We start from the raw sequence: 25,836 nt of genomic DNA, 5'->3' as shown, positions 1-25,836 counted from the left end.
TGTGTGTGTGTGTGTGTGTGTGTGTGTGTGTGTGTGTGTGTGTGTGTGTGTGTGTGTGTGTGTGTGTGAGAAAGAGAGAAAGGGAGAAAGAGAGAGAGAGTGAGAGAAAGCTTCTGTCTGTCTGTCTGTCTGTCTGTCTGTCTGTCTGTCTGTCTGTCTGTCTGTCTGTCTGTCTGTCTGTCTGTCTGTCTGTCTGTCTGTCTGTCTGTCTGTCTGTCTGTCTGTCTGTCTGTCTGTCTGTCGGTCTCTAACTCTGTTCCTTCCAGGAGAGATGCGTGTCCAGCTACTAAACCAGACTTTACTGGATCTGGGTTTCTATGACGACGGGCCCTATGAAGTGGCGGATGAGAAACAAATGAATGCTCAGCTGATCCCTGTTCCCTACCATAGTTACCTGGGTAGGACCGTCCCTGCCCAGCCCTCTCCTGCTCCTCTCACACAGCTGTCTGCCTGCTGCACTGTCTCACCAGAGATCACTGAGCACAGCATAGGACAGGACAGGAGAGAAGGCAAGGGAAGGATGACAACTGACGACACACTCTACCCAAAATAAATACCTATCGCAGACCTAGAGGACTCAGAGTAGCTACCAACATGGCTCTAGAAAGGCAGACAGGCCCAGACCAGTGCGGTACAGACCAGTAGTGGACTACATAGAGAAAAGGTGGCATTTCAGACACACCCTTGTACTGTTTCTCTGTTTCTCTCCTGTCTGTATGGGCCATCCCTGACCCTGCTTTGTGTATGAGTGTGATTCCCCAGAGCTGAATCCAGACAGCTCCACCTCAATATTCTGAATACTTTCCCACATGAAGTAGCTACTGTAGGAATGGACCAATCATGAAGTAGCTACTGTAGGAATGGACCAATCATGAAGTAGCTACTGTAGGAATGGACCAATCATGAAGTAGCTACTGTAGGAATGGACCAATCATGAAGTAGCTACTGTAGGAATGGACCAGTCATGAAGTAGCTACTGTAGGAATGGACCAATCATGAAGTAGCTACTGTAGGAATGAACCAATCATGAAGTAGCTACTGTAGGGATGGACCAATCATGAAGTAGCTACTGTAGGAATGAACCAATCATGAAGTAGCTACTGTAGGAATGGACCAATCATGAAGTAGCTACTGTAGGAATGGACCAATCATGAAGTAGCTACTGTAGGAATGGACCAATCATCAAGTAGCTACTGTAGGAATGGACCAATCATGATATAAATGACACGCAGAGAGACTCTGTGCCCTGTGGATACCAACAGATAAAGACCTTTCATAACTGGTGGGGTCAGAAATATTACAGTATAATAATAGGCTACTTAAGAGGAATATTATTATCTCACAGTCGACATGGCCTGTTGGTGTATCTGCCTGTAATAATGTAATTACAGTATAATAAAATATACTATACCATATATATAAAACGTGTACTTTAGTAGCAAATTTCTGGCAAAAAAAATACAAAGAGGTCTGGGGCCAGTCTATTTCATAGGCCATGCAGTTGGTTAAAAATCTCAAACAAATCTGGGGCCAGTCTATTTCATAGGCCATGCAGTTGGCTAAAAATCTCAAACAAATCTGGGGCCAGTCTATTTCATAGGCCATGCGGTTGGCTAAAAAGCTCAAACAGATCTGGGACCAGGCTATTTCATAGTCAGAGCAGTTGGCTAAACAGCATAAACAGATCTGGGACAAGGCTATATAACATAGTCTAATGAGTTGTCTAAAGACACAAACAGATCTGGGATCAGCTTATATCATAGTCAAAGGAGTTGTCTGAAGGAGTTGACTAAAGACACAAGCATATCTGGGACCAGCCAATATCATAGTCAAAGGAGTTGTCTAAAGACACAAACAGATCTGGGATCAGCTTATATCATAGTCAAAGGAGTTGTCTAAAACAACATAGATAATTTGGCTAAACATTACAAACTGATCTGTGACCAGGCTAAGTCTGTCTGTTCTTGGAGTCAGTGGGTTTGTGTTTCCCCCACAGACAGTTCTGGCAGTGCATTCTGGGTACAGCGTGAGTCAGTCTTGTCGTCCTTCTGTTAGGTACCAGTGGTTTACCCACAAACCACTGGTACCAGGAAGAAGAAAACACACAATCACAGCACAGTCCTTTCTCACCTGCACTCCCTCTCTCTCTCCTTGTCACCCTGTTCCCCTTCACCACCTCCCCTCCTCCACTCCCTCCACCCCTCCCCTTCCTCTCTCTCTTCATCTCTCTCGGGCCGCAGGGCTCTTGTTCATGGCTAGTCCCGATGAAGATGCGCTGGTGTACAAAACTCTGGAGCCACACTCCAACCGGCCCATGTTTGAGGACGTAGCTCAGAATAGCTACTTAGGTTTGTAGCTTGGAGTGAGGTGATTCATGTTGATACAACTTCCTGTATCAAGTCTCCAGGGTTGTGGTCAATTCAATTTCAATGTCAGTCAATTCAGAATGTAAACAAAATTCCAATTCCAAATTGTCCACATTGAAAAGCATTGAAGAGAATTGGAATTTCAGTGTACTTCCTGAGTTGATTAGAATTGGAATGGAATTAACCCCAACCCTTCTGTCCTCCCACCTGCCCTTACCCCCGTGTGTTGGTGTATGCTTGTTGCTAGCTCTTCTCTAGAACATGTTTAGAATGTACGTAGATTCCAACATAGAACTCCTGTCTGGTCTGCATGTCTCTCTGTGTTGTATCAGTCTGTCTGTCAGTCTGTTTGGTGTAGTGGTCTGTACAGCCTGTCAGTCTGTATGGTGGGGCAGTCTGCACAGCCTGTCAGTCTGTCAGTCTGTATGGTGGGGTGGTCTGCACAGCCTGTCAGTCTGTCAGTCTGTATGGTGGGGTGGTCTGCACAGCCTGTCAGTCTGTCAGTCTGTATGGTGGGGTGGTCTGCACAGCCTGTCAGTCTGTCAGTCTGTATGGTGGGGTGGTCTGTACAGCCTGTCAGTCTGTCAGTCTGTATGGTGGGGTGGTCTGTACAGCCTGTCAGTCTGTCAGTCTGTATGGTGGGGTGGTCTGTACAGCCTGTCAGTCTGTCAGTCTGTATGGTGGGGTGGTCTGCACAGCCTGTCAGTCTGTCAGTCTGTATGGTGGGGTGGTCTGCACAGCCTGTCAGTCTGTCAGTCTGTATGGTGGGGTGGTCTGTACAGCCTGTCAGTCTGTCAGTCTGTATGGTGGGGTGGTCTGCACAGCCTGTCAGTCTGTCAGTCTGTATGGTGGGGTGGTCTGCACAGCCTGTCAGTCTGTCTGTCTGTATGGTGGGGTGGTCTGTACAGCCTGTCAGTCTGTCAGTCTGTATGGTGGGGTGGTCTGTACAGCCTGTCAGTCTGTCAGTCTGTATGGTGGGGTGGTCTGCACAGCCTGTCAGTCTGTCAGTCTGTATGGTGGGGTGGTCTGCACAGCCTGTCAGTCTGTCAGTCTGTATGGTGGGGTGGTCTGCACAGCCTGTCAGTCTGTCAGTCTGTATGGTGGGGTGGTCTGCACAGCCTGTCAGTCTGTCAGTCTGTATGGTGGGGTGGTCTGCACAGCCTGTCAGTCTGTCAGTCTGTATGGTGGGGTGGTCTGCACAGCCTGTCAGTCTGTCAGTCTGTATGGTGGGGTGGTCTGTACAGCCTGTCAGTCTGTCAGTCTGTATGGTGGGGTGGTCTGCACAGCCTGTCAGTCTGTCAGTCTGTATGGTGGGGTGGTCTGTCAGTCTGTCAGTCTGTATGGTGGGGTGGTCTGTCAGTCTGTCAGTCTGTATGGTGGGGTGGTCTGCACAGCCTGTCAGTCTGTCAGTCTGTATGGTGGGGTGGTCTGTCAGTCTGTCAGTCTGTATGGTGGGGTGGTCTGCACAGCCTGTCAGTCTGTCAGTCTGTATGGTGGGGTGGTCTGTCAGTCTGTCAGTCTGTATGGTGGGGTGGTCTGCACAGCCTGTCAGTCTGTCAGTCTGTATGGTGGGGTGGTCTGTCAGTCTGTCAGTCTGTATGGTGGGGTGGTCTGTACAGCCTGTCAGTCTGTATGGTGGGGTGGTCTGTACAGTCTGTACAGCCTGTCAGTCTGTAGTTTATGATGTGGTGGTTTGGAGCTGTCCAGGGTACCTTAGTGGTGGTTTTTATATACAGTACATCTAGATCTACATACTTACCTATGTTTTGTAGATACAGGTAACTTTGCTAAGTAAAATAAAGGGGTTTGAAGTGAAATAAGTAAGTAAAGCAGAATTTATAAACAAATCTCACAGTGAACAAAATATTCTGAGATCACCGTGATAATCGTCCATGGAGCCCTGTGTAGAAAGACAATACTAACATGTACAGTATACTGTATCTCAGAGAGGGATTTGCAGAAGGTTGAATGATACTGCTCCCACAGCGTAGGCTCCATGGGGAATAGAGTGTTTAGAATCTGCATTCTAGTGCACAGTTTAGAGCAGTCCTTTGCTTGGAGTTGAGTGTTTAGAGCAGTCCGTTGCTTGGAGCTGAGTGTTTAGAGCAGTCCTTTCCTTGGAGCTGAGTGTTTAGAGCAGTCCGTTGCTTGGAGCTGAGTGTTTAGAGCAGTCCGTTGCTTGGAGCTGAGTGTTTAGAGCAGTCCGTTGCTTGGAGCTGAGTGTTTAGAGCAGTCCGTTGCTTGGAGCTGAGTGTTTAGAGCAGTCCGTTGCTTGGAGCTGAGTGTTTAGAGCAGTCTTTTCCTTGGAGCTGAGTGTTTAGAGCAGTCCGTTGCTTGGAGCTGAGTGTTTAGAGCAGTCCGTTGCTTGGAGCTGAGTGTTTAGAGCAGTCCGTTGCTTGGAGCTGAGTGTTTAGAGCAGTCCGTTGCTTGGAGCTGAGTGTTTAGAGCAGTCCGTTGCTTGGAGCTGAGTGACATCTCTCTTATTGATAAGAGATACTTGCTCATTCCCATTTTAGATCCAGCTAATTGACTATAACCAATAACGTTTTGTCCATCCGATTGATTGTTTCCATCAACCATGTGGATCTATTCTACATCTGTAAACCTCTCTATTCTCATCCTCCTCTATACAACAACTTGATTGCCTCCCAAAGAGCTCCTTATTCCCTATATACAGTATTGTGGACTGTGGGCCCTTTAGGCTCTGGTCTAAAGTAGTGCACTGTGGGCCCTATAGAAACTTGTCAAAAGTAGTGCCCTATATAGAGAATAGGGTTCCATTTGGGAGGAATATCCTGCCTTATCCCTCGTCCTCCACATCCTTAATGGCCATTATAACCTTTGACCCCTCACTTATAACTCGCTGCATGCCTCCATTGACCCTCTAACCAAATTACATAATGACTAAATACACATACCATATGTTTTGCACGCTTACTAAAAGGCCACAGACAGACAATAGTGCTATTACTGGTTATGTTTTAGTTTAGTTAAATGGCAGATTTAAGTTAAATCCAAATAAAAATGCAGAATTAAATTAAATCCAAATTAAATGCAGAATTAAATGTTAAGGAATTTCACCACAGTCTGTTGTCATCTTCCTCTCTGACTGACTTCACACGGGATTCTACTCATCTTTACTGATAAAGATGTCCAATGTACTGTATAGTATAATAACAGTATGATCCTTTATAGTCCAGGACTTCCTGGAAACCAGCCCTGTATGCATTGTATTATTGTATTATGTCTAATGGAGATTTTCCAATAAAATGATCTCTTAGTCCAAGACCAGGCTTGATATGTGTCCGGGAAACTTGTCCCTAATGTCTTAAAATGTAAATAGCTTATTATAATGTAAATAGCTTATAATTAAATCCAGTCTTTCGACTGAGTGAACAAGTCACTACCCAGGCAGCAGCAGTTGTACATGCTGTTTCTTCTGAGATCGTATCCATTAAATCTGATTACTGCTGGATAGAGAACCCAGCGTAGTCCACTGATGAGTCAGGCCCAGTTTTTCCACAGTAACTGCCAAAATAAATACTGCCAATAAAAAATGAAATGTTTAAATTTTCCAATTTGTCTTCACACGATTTTCCGTTGACAGAAAGTCCCACTGAGAACTACTGATCAGAGATCAGTAAAGTAGCTACAATATATTTAGATCCATTTATACCTCACATAAGTCTTACACCCACGAGGGCCCGCAATGTAGACAGCTGCACAACACAACTGTTTGCAGGGGCCCCGTTCCCGAAACCTGGTGGGCCCCATTCCCGAAACCTGGTGGGCCCCATTCCCGAAACCTGGTGGGCCCCATTCCCAAAACCTGCTGGGCCTCATTCGGTTTAAAAAAGGTTGCAGGATAAAGCCTCCCTTCCCTTTATGGCTTTACGGAGCGGATCGGACTTCTTTGTGTAAAAGACAGAGAGGATCAGACTTCTTTGTGTAAAAGACAGAGAGGATCAGACTTCTTTGTGTAAAAGACAGAGAGGATCTGAGGATCTGACTTCTTTGTGTAAAAGACAGAGAGGATCTGACTTCTTTATGTAAAAGAAAGAGGATCAGACTTCTTTATGTAAAAGAAAGAGAGGATCAGACTTCTTTATGTAAAAGAAAGAGAGGATCAGACTTCTTTATGTAAAAGAAAGAGAGGATCAGACTTCTTTATGTAAAAGACAGAGAGGATCAGACTTCTTTGTAATAGTAAAGGCCTCCGTTATTTTGGGTAGATATCAACTCTAACTGTAGCATTCCTCTTAAAGGGACACAAATACATTTTACTGGAGTTGCGATGACTTTTTTCGTGAAAAGACAAATTAGGTACCTCTCTTAAAGGCCTAGTTTGTTATAGTTACAGACATTTTCTCTTAATCTCTTAAAGGCCTACAGTGTTACTGGGTCACATGTCCAACTGTAGCATTCATCTTAAAGGGACACAGCTCTATTAGTTACTTGTTCTACAGTGAGTCAGACAGCAGAATTCCACACCTGTTGCCTTGGAGCTTCTACAAAATGCATCAAAACAGAAAAAGCTACCAAACAGCTAATGAGGTCATAGTCTACATTTTAGTCATTTAGCAGACACTCTTATCCAGAGCAACTAGTAAGTGCCTTGCTCAAGAGCACATCAACAGACTTTTCACCTAATCAGCTTTGGGATTTGAACCTGCAACCTTTCAATTACTGGCTTAACACTCTTAACCACTAGGCTACCTACCTGTTCTCTCAAGGTTAATTTATTAACTAGTTATGATTCTCAAGCTGGTGAATTATTTGACCAGACTAATGTATTCAGTGTAAGTCTGACAACCAGTCTCCTACAGTATTCTGCCAACCTTTTGGTCATTCCACACCTGTCGCCCTGAACTTCTCCGTGTCCGTCTCTGTTTGTCTCTCTGGATGTTTGTCTAGAGGATGCTTTAGCATAGTATTTGTCTGTCACTCTTTAAGAAAGAAAATAGTATTTGTCTGTCTCTGTGTTTGTCAATGAGATGCTTCTGCCTGAATGTTGACCCTGGACTAAAACCAGGCTCCCTGCCAATCCCTCCTCTGACACCCCGCATGTTGGAATAAAGCATATTTTTTTTTGTCATTGTGAATTAAATTATTTGATTTGTATCTGATATTTTTCCACACTGCTCGCTGAAACATGCTCATGTCACATCACATGCACGTTCAATTCCCTCCTCTTTCACTATTTCACTATACCACTGCAGACACACCCCTCACATCCCTACACACACCACATCCTGAGGGAGTAAATCCCATTAAAGTAAGATGAATGCTCTGTTTACATGTTTACATGCTTACATGTTTACATGTTTACATGCTTCCTGAGCAGGAACCGCTGCTGCACTATAGTAACACTAGGAATCTTCTGTTTCACTTCTTGCCACACACACAGACCTAGTCTTTACCTCTGTAGAAGACAATCATGCCCACCTCCCCACACACACACACACACACACACACACACACACACACACACACACACACACACACACACACACACACACACACACACACACACACACACACACACACACACACACACACACACACACACACACACACACACACACACTACTGCTACTAACTGTTATCCCATGATGCCTTGCTCCAGGCTTCTCAGTGGACTCTGCTAAAGGCATAATGAGTCGTGGTGAGCTGACCTTCGTGGCAGGGGCTCCGAGAGCCAATCACACGGGAGCGGTGGTGCTGTTGCGTAAAGATAACATGTACCGCCTGGTGCCGCAGCACATCCTGTGGGGAGAGGAGCTGGCTTCTTCCTTTGGGTACTCTGTGGCTACGGCTGATCTCAACAGTGATGGGTGAGAACTAATGCATTTGTCTGCTGCTGATACTATTGATAGTAGTTTATGGGAAGGTATAGACAGGTACTCTGTGGCCATGACTCAACAGTGATGGCTGAGTAAGGTTCCACATTTCCAGAAAATTCCCAGTTCCCATGTTTTCAGAAATCCCAGTTGGAAGTTTTCCGGAATTAGGTAGGAAAGGATGGAAAATCCTATAACTGGGAATACTCTGACCAGGATTTCTATAGAACCTTGGAAAACATTTATTTCAGTTACAGATGTTTATATTTATATAATATATAAATAATGATATGTTTATATTTATATAATATATAAATAATGATATGTTTATATTTTTATATTTATATAATATAAAAATAATGATATGTTTATATTTATATAATATATAAATAATGATATGTTTATATTTATATATTATATAAATAACGATATGTTTATATTTATATAATATATAAATAATGATATGTTTATATTTTTATATTTATATAATATAAAAATAATGATATGTTTATATTTATATAATATATAAATAATGATATGTTTATATTTATATATTATATAAATAATGATATGTTTATATTTATATATTATATAAATAATTATATGTTTATATTTATATAATATATAAATAATGATATGTTTATATTTATATAATATATTCATAATTATATGTTTATGTTTATATAATATATAAATAATTATATGTTTATATTTATATAATTTATAAATAATTATATGTTTATATTTGTAACCATCATCTTCTTGTTTCCATCCAAGATTCTGTAGAGCTCTTTCTGAACCTCCCTCCCTTTTCTCCCTCCTTCCCTGTTCTCTCCCCCCAGCTGGACAGACCTGATAGTGGGAGCTCCTAACTACTTTGACCGAAAAGCAGAGATCGGAGGTGCTGTGTACATCTTCCTCAACCCATTCGGTAACTGGGAGTATGCTCAGCCAATCAGGCTCAATGGAACCTATGACTCCATGTTTGGATTGACCGTCAACAATGTGGGAGACTTGGACAGGGACGGATATGACGGTGAGGAAGGACTGGATCAAATCAAATCAAAAGTTTATTTAAACAACATTCACTTTACAATTCACTGATTTGAAGGGCTTGAGTCACTGGGTCGCGTCCCAAATGGCACCCTATTCCATATGTAGTGCACTACTTTTACCAGCGCTCTTGTCAAAAGCAGTGCACTACATAGGGAATAGGGTGCCATTTGGCACGCAGCACTATTGTCCTTAGGGTCACGAGTTTTCCTGATAATTTTATGAAAGAGAAAACAAAATCCTACACACTGCAGTTACCAGTACTACTGTTTGTTACACTTACACGAACGCAATACAACTGATAAATAGCTACACAGACTATCAGAGTTTACCTTGTATCTTTATTCACCTTTCATTTGTATTTTTGCACTGTCTCTGTGCACACTCACAGGGCCCTACACACTCACACACACTGTCACTCCAACAAACACACACACACACACACACACACACACACACACACACACACACACACACACACACACACACACACACACACACACACACACACACACACACACACACACACACACACACACACACACACACACACACACACACACACACACACACCACTGATATTAGCTGGTATCCCAAGATGCCTTGCTCCAGGTTGAGCTCCAGCAGGTGAATATAAAAAAGGAAGTAAAAGTCCAGGTCACCTGAGCAAGAAACCCTCTTGACTAGTGTTACAAAATTCCGGGAACTTTCAATAAATTCCCTGGTTTTCGCGAATTCCCGTAATCAGGAGAGAATAAGCAGGGAATCTGGAATTCTCCATCCAGGATTTCTGGAATTTATTGAAAGTTCCCTACTCCTGACCCTACAAAAGTCAATGCCTTAATGAGGCTTAGTAGAGTTTATATGCAATGTGTTTCTGTCTCTCTCCATCCAGACATTGCTGTGGGGGCTCCGTTCGATGGAGATGGAAAAGTGTTCATCTACCGAGGCTTGTCCTCAGGCATCGACACCAAGCCTGCACAGGTAAGAAGAGCTTTTAGAAAGTTTGTTGCTCATCACTGAGTGTATTAAGTTGCACCTCCCCTGATTTTGCCCTCAGAACAGCCTCAATTCGTTGGGGAATGGACCCTACAAGGTGTTGAAAGCTTTCCACAGGGATGCTGGCCCATGTTGACTCCAATGCTTCCCAAATTTGTTAAGTTGGCTGGATGCCTTTTGGGTGGTGGACCATTCCTGATACACATGGGAAACTGTTGAGCGTGAAAAACCCAGCAGCATTGCAGTTCTTGACGCAATCCTGGCACCTGGCACCTACTACCATACCCCGTTAAAATGCACTTATATCTTTTGTCTTGCCCATTCACCCTCAGAATGGCACACATACACAATCCATGTCTCAAGTGTCTCAAGGACTAGAAATCCTAATATGACCTATCTCCTCCCCTTCATCTAAACTGATTGAAGTGGATTTAACAAGTGATATCAATAAGGGATCATAGCTTTCACCTGGATTCACCTGCTCAGTCTATGTCATGGAATGTTAATGTGTTTTATAGTCAGTGTACCGTGGGGGAAAAAAGTATTTGATCCCCTGCTGATTTTGTACGTTTGCCCACTGACAAAGAAAGGATCAGCCTATAATTTTAATGGTAGGAAAATGGTAGAAAAATGCATGTCAGAAATGTTATAAATTGATTAGCATTTTAATGAGGGAAATAAGTATTTGACCCCCTCTCAATCAGAAAGATTTCTGGATCCCAGGTGTCTTTTATACAGGTAACGAGCTGAGATTAGGAGCACACTCTTAAAGGGAGTGCTCCTAACCGCAGCTTGTTACCTGTAAAAAAGACACCTGTCCACAGAAGCAATCAATCAATCAGATTCCAAACTCTCCACCATGGCCAAGACCAAAGAGCTCTCCAAGGATGTCAGGGACAAGATTGTAGACCTACACAAGGCTGGAATGGGCTACAAGACCATCGTCATGCAGCTTGGTGAGAAGGTGACAACATTTGGTGCGATTATTCGCAAATGGAAGAAACACAAAAGAACTGTCAATATCCCTCGACCTGGGGCTCCATGCAAGATCTCATCTTGTGGAGTTGCAATGATCATGAGAACGGTGAGGAATCAGCCCAGAACTACACGGGAGGATCTTGTCAATGATCTCAAGGCAGCTGGGACCATAGTCACCAAGAAAACAATTGGTAACACACTACACCGTGAAGGAATGAAATCCCGCAGCGCCCGCAAGGTCCCCCTGCTCAAGAATACATATACAGGCCCATCTGAAGTTTGCCAATGAACATCTGAATGACTGAGAGGACAACTGGTGAAAGTGTTGTGGTCAGATGAGACCAAAATGGAGCTCTTTGACATCAACTCAACTCACTGTGTTTGGAGGAGGAGGAATGCTGCCTATGACCCCAAGAACACCATCTCCACCGTCAAACATGGAGGTGGAAACATTATGCTTTGGGGGTGTTTTTCTGCTAAGGGGACAGGACAAATTCACCGCATCAAAGGGACGATGGACAGGGCCATGTACCATCAAATCTTGAGTGAAAACCTCCTTCCCTCAGCCAGGACATTGAAAATGGGTCGTGGATGGGTATTCCAGCATGACAATGACCCAAATACATGGCCAAGGCAACAAAGGAGTGGCTCAAGAAGAAGCACATTAAGGTCCTGGAGTGGCCTAGCCAGTCTCCAGACCTTAATCCCATAGAAAATCTGTGGAGGGAGCTGAAGGTTCGAGTTGCCAAACGTCAGCCTCGACACCTTAATGACTTGGAGAAGATCTGCAAAGAGGAGTGGGACAAAATCCCTCCTGAGATGTGTGCAAACCTGGTGGCCAACTACAAGAAACGTCTGACCTCTGTGATTGCCAACAAGGGTTTTGCCACCAAGTACTAAGTCATGTTTTGCAGAGGGGTCAAATACTTATTTCCCTCATTAAAATGCAAATCATTTTATAACATTTTTGACATGCGTTTTTCTGGATTTTGTTGTTGTTATTCTGTCGCTCACTGTTCAAATAAACCTACTATTAAAATTATAGACTGATCATTTCTTTGTAAGTGGGCAAACGTACAAAATCAGCAGGGGATCAAATACTTTTTCCCCCCACTGTACATATGATACACTATATTTATTATGATACTGTGAAATGACCATTTGTATAATAGCAATATCCATATATTTCAGTGTTTATGATTGCCATGTGTATATTATTACCCTTCTACTACACTGGGATAAATCAGGGTAACAGAGTGTTTCTTGGTAGTCTTGAACAAATCTTCTTTGAAACAAACGTATACACCTCAGACACATGGTTATGGGCTTATAGAGATGAAATGTACTAAATTTTGAGTTTATATCCCAATATTAGACTTGACTATACATCACAGAAGACTGACATAGAAACACCAGATGTTTTTTTTTAAAACGTTTTATTAATTCTGAAATTCTGGAAAATATGAATAACATTCCACCCATGAGGCCAATAGATGGTGATTTAGTCATTTGACTGTAGGAAAGGGCTACAAATGGGAAACTTTAGTAGTAAATGGTGTCTCATCATATCAGAATCAAAGCCTCGACTCTGGTGTTGCAAACTTCATAGTGGTCATATCGTTAAGTCTCAATAACAACGATGTGGTTCAAGTTCAATGAAGTTTACTGACTGATAACATCACACCCTAATTGCAGGTGTGTAGGACTATCTGAATAATAATTACAGGTTTAAAGTTGCACTTGATTATACAAGTTAACACATGTGACCTTCATGTTGCCCCTCACAGATCCTGGATGGAGTGGACGAGGGGGTGAAGAGGTTCGGCTACTCCATCTCAGGAGGTCTGGACATCGATGGGAACCTGTACCCTGACCTGGCAGTAGGCTCTCTCAGTGATAAGATGGTTCTGTACAGGTCTCGCCCGGTCATTCACGTGACCCGGGATGTATCCATCGAACCTCAGCAGTATATTGACTTGGAGCAACACAACTGCAAGGGGAGAGATGGAGTTTGGTAGGTCGCAAATAATATTAATTTCAACCTTCACTACCACGTTTGGTAGTGTGCTTCTGCTGTTGACAGATTGTTGTTCGCTAATTTTATTCTCTGTTGTCAGTGTGGAGGTTAAAGCCTGCTTCACCTATACTGCTTATCCAGAGACCTACTCACCAGACATCAGTGAGTTACTGTACTGAACACCTCTCTGTTTAGAACCAATTGGTTTTTCTGTCTGGTAAAATGTCCAGCTGTGTAAAATAGTGTGGTAATATGTCTAGCTGTGTAAAATAGTGTGGTAATATGGCCAACTGTGTAAAATACTGTGGTAATATGTCTAGCTGTGTGAAATAGTGTGGTAATATGTCTAGCTGTGTAAAATTATGTGGTAATATGTATAGCTGTGTAAAATAGTGTGGTAATATGTCTAGCTGTGTAAAATAATGTGGTAATATGTCTAGCTGTGTAAAATAATGTGGTAATATGTATAGCTATGTAAAATAATGTGGTAATATGTCTAGCTGTGTAAAATAATGTGGTAATATGTATAGCTATGCAAAATAATGTGGTAATATGTCTAGCTGTGTAAAATAATGTGGTAGTATGTCTAGCTGTGTAAAATAATGTGGTAGTATGTCTAGCTGTGTAAAATAATGTGGTAATATGTCTAGCTGTGTAAAATAATGTGGTAATATGTCTAGTTGTGTAAAATAGTGTGGTAATATGTCTAGCTGTGTAAAATAATGTGGTAATATATCCAGCTGTGTAAAATAGTGTGGTAATATGTCTAGCTGTGTAAAAGTGTGGTTATATGGTTAGCTGTGTAAAATAGTGTGGTAAAATGTGCAGTAGCTTATCTCTGGTGTGTTGTAGTGGGCTGGCTTTTCTCTGACCCTTCCTTCCTTCCTTCCTTCCTTCCTTCCTTCCTTCCTTCCTTCCTTCCTTCCTTCCTTCCTTCCTTCCTTCCTTCCTTCCTTCCTTCCTTCCTTCCTTCCTTCCTTCCTTCCTTCCTTCCTTCCTTCCTTCCTTCCTTCCTTCCTTCCTTCCTTCCTTCCTTCCTTCCTTCCTTCCTTCCTTCCTTCCTTCCTTCCTTCCTTCCTTCCTCACTCCCTCATTCCCTCTCTTCCTTCCCTTCCTCACTCCCTCACTCCCTCTCTTCCTTCCCTCCCTCCCTCCCACTAGCCCTGGTCCTACTCATCGAGGCTGACACCGAGCGCAGAAAGCTCGGCCTGCCCCATCGTGTTAGCTTCCTGGGTCGAAGTGCACAGGCGGTGGAGTACACACACACTGACGAGGTGGAGCTGAAAGGTCAACGCCATCCCGCCTGTCAGAGCGCCACCTTCCAACTAAACGTACAGTACTATATGACACAATAACTTCATCTGAATACAAACGAGAGGCGTTAGAGATTACAACTACAGAACATATCAATGACCTTTTCTTTCCACTACGCAACATCAACAAGGGCAAAGCGAAGTGTTCAGTTCTGTCAGTGCTCTCTATCACCCCCTACATGCAGTTGCATAGTGTTACAACTCTGGGTTGAAAAAGTATTTAAGTTGTGCTTTATTTAGCTAAACTTGCATAATTGAACAATTTAATTATTGTCTTAAAAGTTGAATGAAAACAAATATTATTTCCTTCCAACTCCAATATCATAATCCCTTTGAGTAATCATTGAATTCTTTCCCATACAGGAGAATATCCGTGATAAGCTGCGTCCCATCTCTCTGGCCATCACCCACACCATCAGACCCCCCATGTTCTCCTCAGACACTAACCCAGAGGAACGAGACACGCTACCTCCTGTACTGAGTGTTTCCACCTCCAACACCCTGCACTCTGAGGTCAGTACCTTTACCTCCTGTACTGAGTGTTTCCACCTCCAACACCCTGCATTCTGAGGTCAGTACCTTTACCTCCTGTACTGAGTGTTTCCACCTCCAACACCCTGTACTCTGAGGTAGGTACCTTTACCTCCTGTACTGAGTGTTTCCACCTCCAACACCCTGCACTCTGAGGTCAGTACTTTTACCTCCTGTACTGAGTGTTTCCACCTCCAACACCCTGCACTCTGAGGTCAGTACCTTTACCTCCTGTACTGAGTGTTTCCACCTCCAACACCCTGCACTCTGAGGTCAGTACCATAACAACAGAACCAGGGAACATACTGATCTGCATTTTCCTGAAGAGAGATGGTCGTGTTACATGCCTAATTAATACATCCCTGTGTGATACAGGTATACTACAGGGTTTTGTTATTTCATAGTGGGGGGAACCAGTTTCCAAAAGTGAAATCATTTGGACATTTAAAAAGATTTAAGGTAAATTCTATGATTTGAAATGTGTACATGTCTGTCTCCTCCGTTGCAGGTGAATTTCCTGAGGGAAGGCTGTGGCGATGATAAGATCTGTCAGAGCAACCTGAAGTTGACCTACCAGTTTGGAACCCGACCGCCCACCTCTGACCTCTTCACCCCTCTGCCAAGGTTAGTATGACTTCTTCTTTGTATTTCCTCATCTCCCAGAGAACAGGAGTTGAGCAATTCTAATAGCTGTGACATTCTACATTGTATTTGACCATTCCTCTATATCAGAGCTGCCCAACACTGTCCCTGGAGAGCTTTGATGACAAGATGGCGCCCACAGACACGGTCGCCCTGTTTCTAGCTACTAGACAACTTTGCAGTATTTAATTTTTTTTAATGGTATGGTATTCTTTAAAATGTATATAAAAAATTATATATTATTTGCCCAGAAAGTTTCTTGTATTATTACCTACATCTGAAAATAACTTCTATACACACCATTATACAGTACCAGTCAAAGGTTTGGACACACCTACTCATTCCAGGGTTTTTCTTTATTTTTGCTATTTTCTACATTGTAGAATAATAGCGAAGACATCAAAACTATGAAATAACACATATGGAATCATGTAGTAATGACAAAAATGTTAAAAACATATATTTTATATTTGAGATTCTTCACAGCTAGACAGCTTTGCACACTCTTGGCATTCTCTCAACCATCTTCTTGAGGTAGTCACCTGGAATGCATTTCAATTAAAAGGTGTTTGTGGAATTTCTTTCCTTCTTAATGCGTTTGAGCCAATCAGTTATGTTGTGACAAGATAGGACTGGTATACAGAAAATAGCCCTATTTGATTAAAGACCAAGTCCATATTATGGCAAGAACAGCTCAAATAAGCAAAGAGAAACGACATGAAGGTCAGTCAATATGGAAAATCTCAAGAACTTCGAAAGTTTCTTCAAGTGCAGTCGCAAAAAACATCAAGTGCTATGATGAAACTGGCTCGCATGAGAACCACCACAGGAAAGGAAGACCCAGAGTTAATTCTGCAGCAGTGGAAAAGTTCATTAGAGTTACCTGCCTCAGTTCAAGTAACAGACACATCTACACATCAACTGTTTAGAGGAGACTGCGTGACTCAGGCCTTCATGGTCGAATTGCTGCAAAGAAACCAATACTAAAGGACACCAATACGAAGAAGAGACTTGCTTGGGCCAAGAAACACGCAGAATGGACATTCGACCGGTGGAAATCTGTCCTTGAGTACAAATTTGTGAGATGCAGAGTAGGTGAACGGACAATCTCTGCATGTGTGGTTCCCACCTAGAAGCATGGAGTAGGAGGTGTGATGGTGTGGGGGTGCTTTGCTATTGACTGTCTGTGATTTATTTAGAATTCAAGGCACACTTAACAAGCATGGCTATCACAGCATTCTGAAGCGATACGCCATCCCACCTGCTTTGCGCTTAGTGGGACTATCATTTGTTTTTACAACAGGACAATGACCCAACGCACCTCCAGGCTGTGTAAGGGCTATTTGACCAAGAAGAGAGTGATGGAGTGCTGCATCAGATGACCTGGCCTCCACAATCACTCAACCTCAACCCAATTGAGACGGTTTGGGATGAGTTGGACCGCAGAGTGAAGGAAAGCAGCCAACAAGTTCTCAGCATAAATGGGAACTCCTTCAAGACTGTTGGAAAAGTATTCCAGATGAAGCTGGTTAAGAGAATGCCAAGCGTGTGTCAAGCTGTCATCAAAGGGTGGCTACTTTGAAGAATCTCAATGTCTTCACTATTCATCTACAATGTAGAAAATAGTAAAAATAAAGAAAAACCCTTGAATGAGTAGTTGTGTCCAAACTTTTGACTGGTACTGTATGTCTATTCCGGACTCTGACATTGCTCGTTCTGATATTTTTTATTTCTTTCTTATAACTTTTTGGATTATGTGTGTATTGTTTTGTATTGCTATTATTACTGCACTGTTGGAGCTAGAAACACAAGTATTTAGCTGCACCTGCAATAACATCTGCAAATCTGTGTATGCAACCAATAAACTTTCATTTGAATACCCTCCTGTAGGTTTTTCACTCCAACCCCAGTTGTAACTAACCCGATTCAGCTTATCCACTAGCTAATTATTATAAGAATCAGGTCTACTAGATTAGTGTCAGAGTAATCTCAGTTAACCCAGAACTAAAGTTTTGCATAATTGGTCAGCTGCTCGATAGTTCTGGGTCCATGCATGTTAAGAGAAGAGATGAAGAGATTCTAGAACGAGGAACGGAACTGCAATGAGGAGCTTCACCCTCTCTCTTTGCAAATGATGGGCCGAATGTCTCCTCCCCTTCCGAAGGGGAGAAGACATTGGTGGAGAGTGGTGGAGAATGCGAGCAATCTGACAAAGTGGTCAGACCAGGGTTGACGTTTACGCAGTATCAGCATGGACGAGTTGATAGCTCAGTTCTCTCGGGCCCAAAAAGCGCAACAGGACATTCAGGAACAAACTCTGGAAGAACAGGATCTACAGAATGTCAGCCTGCTTGAGGAAGTCAGGAAGCTGCAAGGAGAACCCCCAGGAGAGGAAGGTCCAAGCGGTTCGTGACTGGCCCGTTCCCCGGTCATAGACACAGGCCTTCCTGGGGCGGGATATTATAGCTGTGAGGAGAAACGCAGACCGAATCACATTCCAATCAGTTTTTAATCAAGCTAATGGAGGATGATGACATCGAGACCTACTTCTGCACATTCGAATGGACAGCACTCCGGGAAGGATGGCCCAAGGCGAAGTGGACGAGTCTGCTGGCCCCATTCCTGTCCGGATGCACCAGAATACCGAGGCCCTACTGAAGGGGATGAGGGCCGAGCCTGGGGAGCCGTCAGAGGGGACGGAACAACAACCCCACCACCGTACTCCCCAATCCGACAGTCAGCCGGGCTAAAGGACAGCAGGCCCGCGGAGAGAAAAACGGTGGAGAGTCAACCCGCCACAAGGGAGCTTCCTGATTGTGGTGGTGCTGTACCTGAGTTGCCGGTACCCCTCCTCGTGGGGTGAGATGGTCACCTGTTCACTGCACTGTGGAGACACGAGCTGGGAAAAAGAGTACAAGCCGGCGACTGATGAGAGTGAGCGGCAAGCGGTTGCCAACCCCGTTTCTACGGACCCGGTGTCCGAGGGGGTGCCGGAACCAACCTCACCTGGTGAACAACCGGAGGAGGAGCCCAACGCACCCCCTCCTCGATTTTGAGGGACCTGCCGCGACACCTGTTCTGAGCCCCCTGAAGGGATAGTTCGGGACCTCCCAGTGGGCAGTGGATGGCCAGCTTCTTCTGGGGGTGAGTGACTGGCAATACCCCCATTTCCAAATAACCTTTTTTATCAGGTGTCGCATGAACAGGGGGAACTTTGAGAGGTGCTGTTGCAGCCTCGCCGGTACGTCGGATCCATTCTTCAGCTGGCCCACACCCATTTTTGGGGGGCACACCTGTGAATGGAGAAAGCCCGGGAACGGATCACCGCCCTGTTCCACTGGCCCGGAATGAGGCAGGCCGTGGAAGACTATTGCTACCCGGAGTGTCAAATCACGGCCCCAAAAGCACACTTCCAGAACCCGCTGGTTCCCCTACCGATCATCGGAGTGCCGTTTGAACGCATCACCATGGACATAATGGGTCCCCTGGTAAAAACATCCCGAGGACACCAGTACATCCTGGTAATAGTAGATTATGCCACCCGATATTCCGAGGCTATTCCTCTATGGGCGGAATTCCCCAAGGGAATCGCCTGGGAGCTGTTCCTCCTTTTCAGCTGGGTGGGCATCACAAACGAGATCCTGACTAACGATGGTATCGAGTTCATGTCCCAACTAATGAAAGAATTGTGTGCTCTCCTACAGATAAAGCAGATCTGGATCTCTGTCTTTCACCTGCAGACGGATGGGTTAGTCAAACGCTTCAATAAGACACTCAAACAAATGCTGCGCATGGTCATTTAGCGGGACAGGAAGAACTGGGAGCACCTACAGTGAGGGAAAAAAGTATTTGATCCCCTGCTGATTTTGTAAATTTGCCCACTGACAAAGAAATGATCAGTCTATAATTTTAATGGTAGGTTCATTTGAACAGTGTGAGACAGAATAACAACAAAAAAATCCAGAAAAACGCATGTCAAAAATGTTATAAATTGATTTGCATTTTGATTTGCATTTTAATCACTGTACTACCCCACCTAATGTTCTCGATCCGAGAAGTTCCCCTGGGTTTTCCCCTTTTTGAACTCCTTGCGACCTTGCGGCCAACTGGATCTTGCCAAGGATGTGTGGGAAGCCCAGCGGAACCCCTTACGCAACGTGGTGGAACACGTAGAGATGATGAGGGACTGGATGGCAGCCATGTGGCCAGTGGTAAGGAAACATATGGTGAAGGCCCAGCGCACTTGGGAGATCCAGCCCCGAGTGTTCCAGGTGTGTAACAAGGTGCTAGTTTTAATCCCCACCACAGTTAGTAAGTTCCTGGCAACGTGGCACGGGCCATACGAGGTGACAGAGAAGCTGGGACCCGTAAATTACTGTGTACAGCAGCCAGGGAGACTGAAACCCCAACAGATTTACCACGTGAACCTGGCACGTCAGGTGGCACATGAGGACAGCTTTGGCCATGTTGTGGTCAAAACCTGGGACATTGACTAGTGGTGGTCCTGAGCAATAAGGACCTTATACCGGCCCAGAAACAAACCCTCCGGGATTTCATCGATCGGAACACCGCTGTGTTTTCTGAGAAACCGGGCCGAACGACCCTCATTGAACACCACGTCTGCACCTGGCCCGGAGAAATGGTACGAAAGAGGCCATACCAGATCCCGAGGCCAGAAGGAATGCCGTGAAGCAGGAGGTGGAGGCTATGCTGAGGATGGGAGTCATCAAGGAGTCCCACAGCACGTGGGGCAGCCCCATCGTGCTGGTGCCCAAACCGGACGGTAGTCTGCGTTTCTGCAATGACTTCAGGGGGGTGAACGACATCAGGTTGTTTGGCGCCCACCCCATGTCGAGGGTGGATGAGCTCATCGACCGATTGGGAAAGGCCCGGCACATCAGCACCCTGGACCTGAGCAAGGGATATTGGCAGGTACCCTTGGCAGCCTCCTCCCGGGAGAAGACAGCATTCTCGACGCCGGACAGCTTATACCAATAGTGGGTCCTCCCGTTCGATCTCCATGGAGCCCCACCCACGTTCCAGGGCATGATGGACCGAGTCTTCCGACCCCACCAAAAGTACACAGTGACCTATTTGGATGATATCATCATCCACAGTCAAAATTGGGTACTGGACGCGCTCAAGCAAGCCGGGATGACAGCGAATCCCAAGAAACGCAAGTTGGTGTTTGAGGAGGTGGAGTACCTGGGTTAACTGATTGGACAGGGGAATGTCAAGCCCCAGGAGAGGAAGGTCCAGGTGGTTTGTGACTGGTGGGATAGACACAGGTCATGTCCTTCCTGGGGCTGGCGGGATATTATAGTCGGTTTATCCCCAACTTTGCGGCTATAGTCTCCCCCATTACCAATCTGACCAGGGCCGGCCTCCCGAAAACAGTGGTGGTTGGATGAGGCCGAAGCGGCATTCAAGCACCTGAAGAAAGCCCTGTGCTCCCATCCGATTCTGATGATGCCCGATTTCCAGGTACCGATGCTGGTGCAGACGGATGCCTGCGACATGGGACTAGGGGCTGTCCTGTCCCAGGTACACAATGTGGAGGAACACCCCATCATGAAAATAAGTTGGAAGCTGATACCCAGAGAAAATAAGTACTCGATTGTCGAGAAAGAGTGTCTAGCAGTGAAGTGCCTGTTTGGCACCCACTTCACCCTGGTCACAGACCATACTTTACATTTACATTTAAGTCATTTAGCAGACGCTCTTATCCAGAGCGACTTACAATACTTCCCTGGTCTGGATGGCAGGGGAAGTTCCCCTGCCAAGTGTCCCATCATCAAATGATAGTCTCACTTCTCTTTTTCTGTTGTGTACAGCTCAGCAGCAAAGCATGGGAACAGGAATGCCTTATCGAGAAGGGAGACATACATCGCATTGACGACCGCCCCCCCCCTCCCGACAGGGCTAAGGGGGCATGTGTGGCGTACCGCGGACAAGCCACCAGGGGGAGACTCGTTGAGGCCTGGTGACAGACGGAGTCTACATCACGGGCGGTGGCTTCCTCTACTGAACATTCCAGGTCTTGACGGGTCCCCCGGCCAGGACTAATTGGGGCTGATTGTGGCTGGTGAGTAGTCAAGGGGCTGATTGCTCACCAGCCATACAGGGCCCATAAAGCTACCAGCAGGGCAGCACATGGGAGAGGTTGCTACCGGATAGACACCCTTACAGTCCGGTAGAACCAAAGGGCTCTGTGTTCTACCCCAGAGGAGACAGCATTCCCCGGAGCCCAGAAGACGTCTCATGGAGGAGACCTGGTTCTTTTTCTTTAAATAAACACCCTTGAAACTGAGGTATCACACTTGTGTCTGATCTGTGTAAACATTTAGATCAAACCCCCTGGTGTGCCACACTTCATATCTAACCACTTCTTTTCTATTTCCTCATTTTTTATTTATCATTTATTTAACTAGGCAGGTCATTTAAGAACACATTCTTATTTACAATGACAGCCTACTGGGGAACAGTGGGTTAATTGCCTTGTTCAGGGGCAGAACAATAGATATTTTACCTTGTCAGCTCAGGGTTTCGATCCAGCAACCTTTTGGTTACTGGCCCAATGCTCTAACCACTAGGCTACCTGCCGCCTCATGCCCCTCTCATCCCGGAGATGACGAGGAGCTGGCGGTGTTCTCTCTGTCTGACCAGAGATCCTATGTCTAACCAATTTCTCTATTCCTCTTTTCTATTTCCTTTTGAATCCCTTCATTGCAGGGATGATGAAGAGGTGGCAGTGTTTTCTCTGTCTGACCAGAGGTCGGTGGTGTTGGAGGTGACCGTCACCAACATGCCCTCTGACCCTCTGTCCCCAGAGGAGGATGGAGATGATGCCCATGCTGCCCAGCTACTGGTGACCCTGCCAGACACCCTGTCCTACTCTGGCTTCAGGGGACAACAGGTACACACACACACACACACACACACACACACACACACACACACACACACACACACACACACACACACACACACACACACACACACATATTCACAGTCATTTTCTACCTCCCCTTGACCCAGTCTGTATCCCCACATCTTAAACATTTGACTACAATGGGCTAAATCAGAGTCACACAGAGTGTTTCTGGGTAGTCTTAAACAAATCTACTTTGAAACAAACGTATACACCTCACACACATGGTTATGGGCTTAAAGAAAAGAAGACCTGTCAGATATAGGGATGAAATGTATTACATTTTGAGTTTGTGTCTCAATATTACACTTGACTGTACATCACAGAAGACTGAAATATAACAAAACCATTTGACATAGAAACACCAGAATTTCTGCGGTATTTAAAAAACAAGTTGATTAATTATGAAAAATATTAAGAACATTCCACCCATGAGGCCACCAGAGGGTGATTTGATAATTCGACTGCAGGAAAGGTGACTACAATCATTCCTGTTCACAAGAACTCTAAGGCTTCATGCCACAATGACTACCACCCTGCAGCACTCATATCTTTAATCAAAGTGCTTTGAGAGGCTGGTTATGGTACACATCACCTCCATCATTCCATACACCCGCAAACCCACTCCAATTTGCATACCGCCCGAACAGATCCATAGACAATGGAATCTCAATTGCGCTCCACACTGCCCTCACCCACCTAGATAAGAGGAATATGTTGGAATGCTCTTCATTGACTACAGCTCAGTATTCAACACCATTGTCCCCTACAAGCTCATCACCAAGCTTAGGACCCTGGGACTGAACACCTCCCTCTGCGACTGGATCCTGGACTTCCTGACAGGTCAGCCCCCAGGTGGCGAGGGTAGGCAACATCACCTCCGCCACGCTAACACTCAATACAGGGGTCCCCCAGGGGTGTGTGCTTAGTCCCCTCCTGTACTCCCTGTTCACCCATGACTGAGTGGCCACGCACGACTCCAACACCATCATGATATGAGGGTGGCTGGGCACCAAGTTTGCTGACGAGACGATGGTGGTAGGTCTGATCACTGGTGACAATGATACAGCCTACAAGGAGGAGGTCAGAGACCTGGCAGTGTGGTGCCGGGACAACAACCTCTCCCTCAACATCAGCAAGACCAAGGAGCTGATTGTGGACTACAGGAAACGAGCCCATCCACATCGACAGGGATGCAGTGGAGCACGTCGAGAGCTTCAAGTTCCTCGGTGTTCACATCACTAAGGACTTGGTTCACATGCTCACAATCGCGAAGAAGGCCTGACAGCATCTCTTCCCCCTCAGGAGGTTGAAAAGGTTTGGCATGGGCCCTCAAATTCTGAAAAAAGTTCTACAGCTGCACCATTGAGAGCATCTTGACTGGCTGCATCACTGCTTGGTATGGCAACAGCACCGCCCTCAATTGCATGGATGAGCTCCCTGCCACCCAGGACCTCTATATCAGGTGGTGTGAAAGGAAGGCCCGTAAAATCGTTAAAGACTCCAGCCACCCAAGCCATAGACTGTTGTCTCTGCTTGCGCATGGCAAGCGGTACCGGTGAATCAAGTCTGACACCAACAGGCTCCAGGACAGCTTCTATCCCCAAGCCATAAGGCTGCTAAATAGCTAACAGAATGGCTACACAGACTGGTTGACCCTTGTATTTATTCCTAATCACACTCACAGGACTATAGGACAGACTGAGGACAGACTATTTTTTTGCACTTCACCACTTGGTGGTCCCATTCTGTGAGCTTGTGTGGCCTACCACTTCGTTGTTGCTCCTAGACGTTTCCATTTCACAATAACAGCACTTACAGTTGACCGGAGCAGCTCTAGCAGGGTAGAAATCTGACAAACTGACTTGTTGGAAAGGTGGCATCCTATGACGGTGCCATGTTGAAAGTCACTGAGCTCTTCAGTACAGGCCATTCTACTGCCAATGTTTGTCTAAGGAGATTGCATGACTGTGTGCTCGGCCTGTACATTGCACGACTGTATATACCTGTCAGCAACGGGTGTGGCTGAAATGGACAAATCCACTGATTTGAAGGGGTGTCCACATACTGTTGGCCATGTAGTGTATCTACTTCTATCACTCTAGTATCCCTGCACATTGTAAATATGGTATTGGCACTAACACTGTATATCGCTTCTTACTTTCTCATGTTCTTCTTATTTCTTATTTTGCTTTATGTTATTTTTAGTACTACATTGATTTTCATTACTGCATTGTTGGGTTTGGAGTTTGCAAGAAAAGCATTTCACACTACCTGTCCTACTCTGGCTTCTGGGACATCAGGTATTCACACCTAACTCTAGCCTTAATCCTAACCAGGGTTGCGGTCAATTTCACAACTTCCATTTTAATTCCATTCTCTCTCTGTGTAAAATCCATTTATTTTGTATTCAAATTCCAGTTCAGTCTTTGAATTCAGAGATATTTTAATTCCTTGGAATTCCAATTTTAGGTAAATTCCAAGAATGCAATTCTCAGTTCAATATTATCCTCAACAATTCCACAAATCCCAATCATTTCACTGTTCAGACAGCCTAGCTGTACTGGAAATATAGGAATACAGGTTGAAATGATTAAAAACAAAATCAAATTGAATTCAACATAAATTATTCACTTCATGAGTGAATTCAAGAATTGAATTGGAATTTCAAAGTAAATTGGACTTAACCCCAACCCTGATCTTAACCCTGCCGGACATCCTTTCCTACTCTGGCTTCAGGGGACGACAGGTATTCACACTAAACGTTTCCATTCCTCTCAGATCTCCACCAGTGTCTAGGAGGTAGGGTCTAGGAATCGATTCTGGACAAGGCTGACATGTTATGCTTAGAACCAGAAAAAAATATGTTGGTGATGTGGTCAGGAAATCCTTATGGCAACTTTGCTTTGCTACATCAGCAGTATAATAATCCTGTGTTTCCTGTTTCCTGTGTGTAGGTGGTGTGCCAGGCCAATCAGAACGGCTCTCAGGCAGAGTGCGAGCTGGGAAACCCCCTGAAGAGAGATGCTATACTGAAATTCTACATCATCCTCAGCACGTCTGCTATCACCATAGAGACCACGGAACTCACTGTCAACCTCCTGTTGGCTACGTAAGTCCTGGCTGGGCAACTCATTTTCATAGTTGGTCTATTTAATATATCTTA

General features: G+C 44.9%; 1 protein-coding gene across 3 annotated transcripts in view; it reads left to right on the top strand.

The window, feature by feature from the left end:
- Nucleotides 1-25,836, top strand: part of LOC106583707 (integrin alpha-7) — a 92,200-nt gene that overhangs the window by 51,690 nt on the left and 14,674 nt on the right. For 2 of the 3 annotated variants that reach the window (XM_045705067.1, XM_045705069.1), the window contains exons 4-14: nucleotides 267-398; nucleotides 7,993-8,200; nucleotides 9,049-9,242; nucleotides 10,155-10,243; nucleotides 13,024-13,250; nucleotides 13,354-13,415; nucleotides 14,415-14,584; nucleotides 14,930-15,079; nucleotides 15,606-15,721; nucleotides 22,472-22,655; nucleotides 25,628-25,782. In XM_045705067.1, coding sequence (XP_045561023.1) covers nucleotides 267-398; nucleotides 7,993-8,200; nucleotides 9,049-9,242; nucleotides 10,155-10,243; nucleotides 13,024-13,250; nucleotides 13,354-13,415; nucleotides 14,415-14,584; nucleotides 14,930-15,079; nucleotides 15,606-15,721; nucleotides 22,472-22,655; nucleotides 25,628-25,782 — 1,687 coding nt within the window. Of the gene's footprint in view, nucleotides 1-266; nucleotides 399-2,240; nucleotides 2,349-7,992; nucleotides 8,201-9,048; nucleotides 9,243-10,154; nucleotides 10,244-13,023; nucleotides 13,251-13,353; nucleotides 13,416-14,414; nucleotides 14,585-14,929; nucleotides 15,080-15,605; nucleotides 15,722-22,471; nucleotides 22,656-25,627; nucleotides 25,783-25,836 lie in introns of all 3 variants that reach the window. The other variant, XM_045705068.1, reaches the window with a different exon arrangement.

The sequence above is a fragment of the Salmo salar genome, chromosome ssa22 (genome assembly GCF_905237065.1).
Source record: "Salmo salar chromosome ssa22, Ssal_v3.1, whole genome shotgun sequence".
Taxonomy (NCBI): Eukaryota; Metazoa; Chordata; class Actinopteri; order Salmoniformes; family Salmonidae; genus Salmo; species Salmo salar.
Note: the sequence above shows the minus strand (reverse complement) of the source record. Positions and strands in the feature narration are given on the sequence as shown.